The sequence below is a fragment of the Priapulus caudatus genome, unplaced genomic scaffold (assembly GCF_000485595.1).
Source record: "Priapulus caudatus unplaced genomic scaffold, Priapulus_caudatus-5.0.1 Scaffold780, whole genome shotgun sequence".
Taxonomy (NCBI): Eukaryota; Metazoa; Priapulida; class Priapulimorpha; order Priapulimorphida; family Priapulidae; genus Priapulus; species Priapulus caudatus.
Genome location: NW_014577841.1, coordinates 109,603 through 119,521, shown reverse-complemented (window position 1 = coordinate 119,521; position 9,919 = coordinate 109,603). Strand labels below are relative to the sequence as shown.

At 44.9% G+C, this 9,919-nt stretch overlaps 1 protein-coding gene across 1 annotated transcript in view; it reads left to right on the top strand.

Moving 5' to 3' along the window:
* LOC106813478 (WD repeat-containing protein 19-like) overlaps positions 1-9,919 on the top strand; it is a 17,753-nt gene that overhangs the window by 3,512 nt on the left and 4,322 nt on the right. Inside the window, exons 6-21 of the mRNA XM_014817619.1 lie at positions 397-546; positions 1,472-1,645; positions 2,129-2,354; positions 2,916-3,033; positions 3,620-3,726; positions 4,067-4,189; positions 4,356-4,505; positions 4,848-4,928; positions 5,200-5,266; positions 5,523-5,695; positions 6,191-6,320; positions 6,792-7,074; positions 7,449-7,656; positions 7,933-8,015; positions 8,682-8,822; positions 9,142-9,231. Of these exons, the coding sequence (XP_014673105.1) occupies positions 397-546; positions 1,472-1,645; positions 2,129-2,354; positions 2,916-3,033; positions 3,620-3,726; positions 4,067-4,189; positions 4,356-4,505; positions 4,848-4,928; positions 5,200-5,266; positions 5,523-5,695; positions 6,191-6,320; positions 6,792-7,074; positions 7,449-7,656; positions 7,933-8,015; positions 8,682-8,822; positions 9,142-9,231 (2,304 nt within the window). The remainder of the gene's footprint in view (positions 1-396; positions 547-1,471; positions 1,646-2,128; positions 2,355-2,915; positions 3,034-3,619; positions 3,727-4,066; positions 4,190-4,355; positions 4,506-4,847; positions 4,929-5,199; positions 5,267-5,522; positions 5,696-6,190; positions 6,321-6,791; positions 7,075-7,448; positions 7,657-7,932; positions 8,016-8,681; positions 8,823-9,141; positions 9,232-9,919) is intronic.

Sequence of the window (9,919 nt, the reverse complement as noted above, 5' to 3'; positions counted from 1 at the left end):
GCTATTGGTCTAGGGGGTGCTTCGACAGCGATTGGTGCAGGGGGTGTTTCCACAGATATTGGTCCAACTGCTGTAGCTACGTGCACAGGAGGCGCTTTCGCAGCTATTGGCCCAGGAGGCGTTGCAGCAGCTGTTGGTCCAGGAGCGCTGTTATTGCTACGGGTCCAGGGAGCATTCTTGGAACTGTTAGTCGATGCATGTCATGGAAAGTGATCATCCTGGCAAAGAAATGCATTTGTTCGACATTTTCCGTCTCTGCGTTGTTATATTTACCTATAATGTCAGGGTTGTACATGTGAAACAATACGTAACCTATCACACGTATAGTGTAAGATTCATGTACATGTGATGCCACACGTAATATAAGTTCACACGCATGGCTTGTCATATGAGTAGGTTGGTCATCATCTGTGCTCGTTGCCTCTCACTGCAGGTGAGCCTGGTTCTGAACAAGAAGATGATGTACATGTACAATATGAACAACCCTGACAGCCCCGTTCAGCTGAGCTTCCAGTCTCGATACGGTCTCATCGTCTCTTACAAGTGGTGAGTGTGCTTACGCTGTTTACAACACTACAAACATTTGTGGGGGTATTTCCTTTGTGAGGGTTATAAAATACTCCAGTGGATTTTCTGATAGTAGTATCTATACCATGTATTATAATCGTACCTGGCCTGATAAAGAAGAGATAGTAGGTGTACACTATAATTCAGACTTATTGTAAAAGAGACAATGTATTACTGGTAGATGCAACGCAGATCCAGTAATAATTCCAACAACACTAGCTTGACGATATCTCATCTTTGCAGTACTATTTCACACTTTAACAGGGATATCCTCAGCAGTTGCATTAGAAACCATGTGTTATAAACAACGGATAATTTGCTTCTTTACTATAATGTAATGTATACATCTTACTGCATTTTGTTGGTGACTTTATCTAGTGTAGTTCGTACTTATAATCTTCCCAAATTTTTGAATATGATCCAAAATATGCTTTGAATATGTTCTTATTAGTGTTCAAATCCTGTATGTGTCTACATATTTGATCAGCTATATGTGTAAATGTATATACTTGTGTCAAATCTGGAAAAAAACAACAACAAAAAAACAAAAAAAAAAAACAAACAACGGAAACTGGGAAGAGAATGTCGTGCAACAAATCAAACCTCTACCTCTCCAGCATTAAATGTCACGTCTGCTTGGTTTCCACTGAAACCTAACTAAAGATGGCGCCACAATTACCTCGTCGCAGCATTTCAATCATGCCAACGAGGAGAATATAATAACCAAAGCAGATAATGAACAACAAATCGCACAGCAGGGTAATTACGAAAAACACGCCCGGGGGATAATTTGCTCGGTGGATAATTCGCCCGGGGGATAATTTGCCCGGTGGATAATTTGCCCGGTGGATAATTTGCCCGGGGGATAATTTCGATTCGGATTTTCGTCGTCTTTCGTCTACAGGTTCGGAGATGGATACATCATGATAGGTTTCTCCTCGGGTTTCTTCGTCGTCATCTCGACGCACATGAAGGAGATCGGGCAGGAGCTGTTCCAGGCGCGCAACCACCGCGACAACCTCACGGACATCGCCATGTGCCAGTCGCTAAACAAGTGTGCATCCTGCGGCGACAACAGGTAGCGTTTGATGTTCCTGTGTTAGAACGGGTACCGTTGCTGTAATGTGTGTCCGATGTGCCCTATTTGGTCGTGAGATTTTAGTCCATTTTTCCTTAGCAATACTCACTAGTGTTGATAAACGAGAGTAAAGCTCGATCAAACATGTATCGTCGCGTGAATAAACTGCGTCACCTTGCCATGACAATGTCAGACGCGTGTCATGTGTCATGTGTCATGTGTCATGTGTCATGTGTCATGTGTCATGTCATGTGTCATGTGTCATGTGTCATGTGATACCAACGCATGATCGCCACAAGTCAGCGGCCGCATCGACACTAGCGTCATTTTCTCTCTCTCAACTCTCTACATCGTCATAATCCTCTTATTTGTCTACATTTTCTATTTGTCGTTATCATTTTCACATTCTCGGTATTTTTCTCTCTTTCCCTTCTGCGTGTTGCCGCCGTCGCCGCCGTCGTCGTCACCACCGGCGCCCTCTAGTGTGAAGATCCACGACCTGTCGGAGCTGAAGGAGATGTACGCGATCCTGACGCTGGACGACGAGAGGGCGCCACTGGACCGCATGCGCTGGACGCTCGACGGGCAGCTGCTGGCGGTGTCGTCGACGCGCGGCACCCTGCACGTGTTCCTCACCCGCCTGCCGACGCTCAACGCAGCGCACGGGACTCGCGTGGCCTACCTCACCTCTCTGCTGGAGGTCACGGTGGTTGGAGGAGGGGGAGGAGGAGGAGGAGGAGGAGGAGGAGGAGGAGGAGGGGTGGATGGGGTGAGTAGCATGCGTGCGGCGTGTGCGCGCCACATGGTGCGTTTACTGGTAGTCACTAGCTTCTCTCACTATTCTACTGAGTGATTCCATTGTAACATAGGGCGTAGGTAGTAAGTAGTACATGGTGCAGGTGCGTTTATTGTGAGTAGTAGCAGCACATGGTACGGGCAAATCTCTACTAGAGTTCAGCAGTACTAGTAGCAGCTATTAGCTCTCTTACTGTTCTACTGGGTAATTCCACGGTAATGGAAATAAAACTCAGAAGACATTTTCTTTATTTTAGATCTTTCTAATTCATAATCAAAAGCCACGAAAATGCTCACGTAAGAACACTCCAAACTTAAGAAAAAATTTCAAGGATGTGTTTACCGATCTCATGTGCATGCCTCACGCAAGCTAGTTGGTCATATATCGGGGAGGGAGTGTTATGATTGAAAGGAGTACTTGCGAAACCCCTGCACCACAGTGATTGTCGTGATGCGTGTGTTCGTTCTGGGGCAGGAGGAGCCTAAGACAGTGATCAACATTGATGTTGAGCCTACGTTCATCGGTCTGGGGCCGTACCATCTAGCCGTCGGCATGAACAACCGCATCTGGTTCTACTACCTCTCCGATTCAGGTAACGCATCACCTCGGCGGACGCGGGGTGCGAGGTGGCGGCAATCGTCCGACGACTGGCGCCCGATCTATCGCGCTGCGTTGCTGCATATATAGTTTAATTTTTGGCTAATTTTTAGTCGTAACATTAACATTCCAATAGACTGTTGACAGAAACGGGGTAAAGTTACGCTCATAGGGTCTATGTCCCCCAGGGTACTGTCGGAACGTACCCTGGGTACGGTCCGGTATACCAGAACGTACCCTGGTAACTATCTGATATGGTTAGGGTTAGGGTTAGGGTTAGGGAGTAGGCATAGGCGACTCCCTAGACTCGTTAGTGGAGTAGGCGAGGTACTGTCCGTCATATTAGAATCCAGGGTACGTTCCGGTATACCGGACCGTACCCAGGCTACGTTCCGGCAGTACCCAGGCTACGTTCCGGCAGTACCCAGGGTACGTTCCGGCAGTACCCAGGGGGACATAGACCCTCTCAGCTAAAGTGACGAGTTTCTCGCACGAAGTGTATAGAGCTTCGGTCTACGAGGAAAAAGGTCATGTTAAGATTAATGTTAAGACCGATTTTGTTTCTCACATCGGGGATCCAGGTCCGGAACATCTCCGCGATCGGGAGTACCTGGGAACGGTGCAGAGCGTCAAGATCAACTCGGAACACGCTTCCGTGCTGTTCGAGAACAAGATCCAGCTACACGTGGTAAGTGAACCTAGGTGGTACAGGTAACATCTACAGTAAAACCTGTGTTAGCTTGCACCTCTGTAGAACTGTCCATGAAGAAAACTCTTAGCATTTCTCTATGAGTGGCAGGTATACACTGAAACCACATGTATAGAACAAACACCTGTCTATAAAGGACACCTCTATAGAACAGACACCTGTCTATAAAGGACACTTGCCATTTTCCTTGTTTGATGTTCTATGTTACGGGATTGAATGGTACTTGGGCTTGACATCTAGCGAGCCACATCTAAGGCATGTAGTTACGCGCGAGATTGCTTCGTTGGATTATGTGACACTGGTGATCTCCTGCTCACAGATCGAGTCGGACGCCGGAATGCCGGAGGGACGAGAGACGCGGCTGTTTCCGGACGACGACCACGGCGACGAGAAGATCGCTTGCCACGCGATCACGCACGAGTTTCTCGTATACGGCACAGATGTGAGTCTGCAGCTAGAGCTAAGTCAAGAGCTAGTAAGCTAATAGTACATATTATATAATGATATTCCATCACTAGTTTAATGGTGTAATTAGAACATGGCTTGTCTGTTATTCTACATGTGTCGTTCATCGTGTTGACAACAGTTTTCGACTCTTTTCTCGATAGAGCGGCGCCATATATTTCTTCTACATCGAGGACTGGGCGTTCGTTAACACCTACAAGCACGTCATCGCTGCAAGAAAGCTGTTTCCCGATGCGAGCGGCGCCCGTCTAGCTTTCATCGACGACAAGACCGACGTTTACATATTGAACCCCGTAGGTTTCGTCGATGCATGCGTACACCTTGTGTAGTATAAATCAACAACTCGGTTATGATTTAGGCTGGGTAGATTCTGATTTTATGAGATTAGTCATGGATGAGTAAAAGCTGATTGACAAGCTCTATTGCGGTTAGTTAGTATCTCACTGACAGAGCGAATGCTGGTTGATTAAGTGGGTTGTGGGTCAGAGCTTTGTGGCTTACAATCATTGTGCAACGTGGGTTTGATAAAGAATGCAATAATGACCATGCTAGAACTCACAGGTTTCATATTGGTGTCTGTAATTTCTCCTGTGGGAAAGGAGTCGTTGTGCCTTACGAGTAGATACTTTTGACAGGTTAACGAACAACTGGCAGAAGTGCCTCAGGTGCCATCGACCACAAAGGGTCTACTCTGGGAGCAGGCACCAGGTGATATGGTAGGTCTGGATGCATCTGTCTACACCCACCGAGGAAAACATAGAAAGTTGTTTGACAACTCTCACTAACTCGACAAGTTAATATTGTGCACTCTGCTAATGTGTAGATATTCTAAGAGCTAAGTTTACAATTTTAAATATCTATTTGTAATGGAAACAATGGAAATTTCTCTAAATTGAACGTGCATATTTTGAAGCGTAAGAAATAAGATATTCCATACGGTTGCTTGATGTATAGTAATGACTTAACAATAGCGTTGTACTCTTGCAGGGAACGTTTGTGATGTATGACGATGAAAAGGTCTATACGTATGTTCACAGTAGAGAAACCATTGAAGGTATGTAACTCTTTTGTAGCACTACTGAATAAATCAGTATGTGTCATATCATCATGGTCATCTGTAAATTATAACACATTCTAGTCTACATCATCACAAGTATATCCTATAACCTCTTCTGTTTTGTTGGTCACCGCTTATCTATGCCTTTTAGCGACATGATTTCATTGACAACTTCTTTCATAATAGCAATCGCCTCAAAAGGCGATTTATTCTATATTTCATTTGTAAAAAATGTGAAATCGCGTCTTTTCAGGATCAAAAGTTGATTTCGTCGGATCGATGAAGATTCCGCACGGACAGGTGCCACTTGTTCTCCAGCAGGGGGAGCTGACGCTGCAGACGCAGAACGGAAAACTAAGCACAGTGCACGTGGAAGCGTTCCCAAAGACAGATAATCCACAGAACCTAACAGCCAATGAGCTGAAGGTAATGCCTTTAATTAATTAAATTAAATTTCGTTACTCGGCTGTTTCTACCTATTATCTATATATAAACGGGCAGTCCATCCTCATTCCTGCTCATCAGTGTATCGTCACTTAGAGTAACTTGATCGTCGGTCTGCGTACCAGGCAAAGACTGATCTCAGGCTGCCACCTGTTATGCGCTTGACTGTACCTGTTAAACAAAACATTAAGTATTAACTGTAAACAGTAAGCCTTATCAGTTCAATAGCATCACAGCATTGCTTACTATCTGTTAGGCAGCAGCACTTTCCTTGTACGTGATACCAACACGATTAATAAATGCGGGCTGACACGGAGTACGATTAACGATGATATTAGATTGATATCAATATGATTAATCATGATTTGGTGACCATGATATCAATATCGATAAATACGTGTTGACATGGAGTATGATTAATGCACGACGATTGCTCGCTGTGTCTAAGTGTGATGCTGGCATTGTTATGTATTGCAGGAGAACATTAGCAAGTGCATTGCATTGAAGAAGTTCAAGGAAGCGTGGCCCTACGCGATGTATGTTAACATGAAGGATGTCTGGTTAGAGCTAGGACGGGCGGCCATGCGAAACCTAGAGGTGAAATTCGGTAAGTGTGACCGTACACAACAAAGACCTAGGAAAGCATAGATTAGGAGTAAACCTATTATGATCATTACCGCACGTTGAGAAAGGCCTGAAAAGCCTATAGGAAAGCATACATTAGGAGTATAACTATTATAACTATTGTGGCACGTAGAGATTGCCTGATTGCACAGCGTGAAAATTACTCGAATCAATTTGTTCTTGGCCATTTTGTGTGGGCAGGGGTTGGGGGAATTGTCAGTTGTACTCAGATGTGCAGGCATAAGATTATTGACATGTAGTCAGCGCTGCAATGTTAATACAATTGTTGCTGCACTAATGGTCCATTGTTGTTGTTACCATTGTTGTTGTTGTTGTCGTCACCATTGTTGTTGTTGCCACGGCAGCGATGCGGGTGTACAGACAGCTAGGAGCTGTGAGCATGGTGTGGTCGCTGTACAGTCACACGTTGTTGTTGTTGTTGTTGCCACGGCAGCGATGCGGGTGTACAGACAGCTAGCAGACGTGAGCATGGTGTGGTCGCTGGAGGCGGTGCAGGGCGTCGAGGACCGCAACCTGCTCGCCGGACACCTCGCCTCACACCTCGATCACTTCGAGCTCGCGCAGGAACTCTTCCTCGCGTCGTCGGAGCCGGGTGCGGCGCTGGAGATGCGGAGAGACCTGCTGCACTGGGATCGCGCGCTGCAGCTGGCGGCCCGCCTCGCGCCCGAAGAGATCACGTTCATCTCCCGCGAGTACGCCCAGCAGCTCGAGTTCGTGTGAGTAGTCAGCACCATCTGGCGACGCGTCTCGATCGCACTACTACATCGGTAACATCAGTTACTATAGAAAGCGACTATTAAACAGAACAAAAGAAAGGAAAAATATACAGAACGAAACAAAGCAAAACAAAATATTACAAAACAAAAACAAAACAAAACGAAGCAAAGCAAAAATCAAAGCGAAATATTGCAAAACAAAACAAAACAAAACAAAGCAAAACAAAGAAAAACAAAACAAAACAAAACAAAATAAAACAAAACAAAAACAAAACGATTCAACAAAACATTCCCTCGGTAGAGCGTACGTACGTACACAGCACGCATTTAGAATTCCACCCCGCATTAACCCGACGCTAATACCTGACCCGCAGGGGAGACTACGGCAATGCGCTCACCCACTACGAGAAGGGCCTGACCGACGACGACGACAAAAATGGAGACCACAACGAGACATGCAAGGCTGGCATCGCCCGCATGGCCATACGCATGGGCGACATCAACCGCGGCGTCGCCATGGCGATGGACATGAACGGGAAGGCGCTGAAGAAGGAATGTGCGGCCATCTTGGAAAACATAAAGGTATGCGAGCGTCGGTCTCGTCCTACATTACGAATATGCTGTTTCTCAAGTGAAACTGATATGTAAGCAAATTGTGTAATACATATTTACATATTGTATAATAAATGAGCATTTTTATATTGCAAATTGTATAATACACATCATATTATAATGCATTTTATATTTAATACAAATTGTGATTATTTATTCCTGGCGAGATGCAGTTATCGTTGATGTCAAATACATCATAGGCAGATACGCCATAGACTGTCGCATTGCTTTTTCTTAACTTGGTAGCAATTCGGAGAGGCAGCCCAGCTGTACGAGAAGGGAGAGTTCTACGACAAGGCGGCGTCAGTCTACATCCGCAACAAGAACTGGTGAGTGCACGAATATCCACGACTTTGTGAAAGTATCTTTACGCTATAGAAACATGTTTAGGTTGCGAAGACGCGGCTGTTCGAAAAACTCGTGACCTGCTACCATGAACACGTTTGTAGAACGTGTGTAGAGAATACATGTATCTAATGTACGTATAGATTGAACAGCACACAAACTATCCTAACAAAGCAACTATCAAATAAACAAAAACGGAAATATATTTAGTATTGTTCGCACAGTGACATATATCTTTGTACTTACTTCTTAATCGTACTCTTTAATCATGCTTAACTTCTTCGTAGTAGTGTTGTGCTCACAGTCAGCCTGTAAAAGAGAGTTGTGAGAAAGCAGGTAAGCACTGCTGAAGGGGTCGTTGTCGTATCAGGTACCACATATACGTACCCGAGGTACACATATGTATAGACAGAGTGTACCAGACTTGTACTACAGAAGTGTACCCTAACCCTAACCCTAACCCTAACCCTAAACATACCTCATATAAAAATATAAACAACCTAAAACTACCTCGGGTACATATATGTAGTACCTGATACGACAACGACCCTTCGTGCGGCAGCACTAGCTGCCAAAAATGCAAGGATAAGAAATCGCTGCTCTTATATTATTACCGTTGAGTTTTGAGAGTGAAACGATTTTCGTAACAGGAGCAAAGTTGGGGATCTGCTGCCAAAGGTCAACTCACCAAAGGTACATGCACAGTATGCGAAAGCCAAGGAGAGCGAGGGGAAATATAAGGATGCTGCCAAGGCATACGAGAGTGCAAAGGACTGGGACAATGTTGTTAGGTATACAAAAACAGTTGCCTTATGCCAAGAATTCTAAAAAAAAAAAATTGGACCAATAAAAACCAGTATAGTGACAGCAAGCCACAACTTCCCTGGCTGCAATTAAACTGGATATGATTCCGTATTTTTGCCCGATTGTAAACATTTTTGCTGTGTAGCGATTTCTTGCATTCATTTACACTTGCTGTCTACAGAAGTATATAACACCTGAGTTATAATATTTAAATAACCAATGATTGAAATTACCACATAACAGGAAGGAATGTATAGCTGTACGATGACAATCATGCCATGAAATCCACATATTTCTTCGTTTCAGACTGTACTTGGACCATCTGAACAACCCAGAAGAGGCGGTTAGAATCGTGCAGGACACACAGTCTGTAGAGGGTGCAAAGATGGTTGCCAGGTATTCTATTCACATGATTAGACAGGGAGCTAAAACGTCCCTGCATCCTAACCTAATGTGTAATGGATCCACACGAACTACTGTAATACATGTACAAAACAGCGATTACAGCACTGTTCGGTTTGTATGTTTTAAGTAGACCAAATTTGTGCAGTTTTCCCATGTTATGCAGATTACAATATATATTTTCTACACTATATGCTTTAATCCAGTAATTGACATTAATCAGAGTGACACCAATGCTGATACTGTAGTTCATAGGGTCTATGTCCTCCAGGGTACTGCCGGAACGTACCCTGGGTACGGTCCGGTATACCGGAACGTACCCTGGTAACTATCTGATATGGTTAGGGTTAGTACTCCACTAACGAGTCTAGGGAGTCGCCTATGCCTACTCCCTAACCCTAACCGGGCGAGGTACGGTCTGGCATATTAGATAGTACCAGGGTATGTTCCGGCAGTACCCCGGGGGACATAGACCCTCTCAGCATTAGTACTTGGTATTGCTCATAGGGTGACGGTCTATGTTCCCCGGGGTACTGCCGGAACTAGCTCTAGTACTATAGCCTGCTTACATTAACTGCCGCTGCCAGCGGCAGTTAATGTAAGCGGGTTATAGTACTAGAGCTATGCCAGAACGTACCCTGGGTACGGTCCGGTATACCGGAACGTACCCTGGTCACTATTT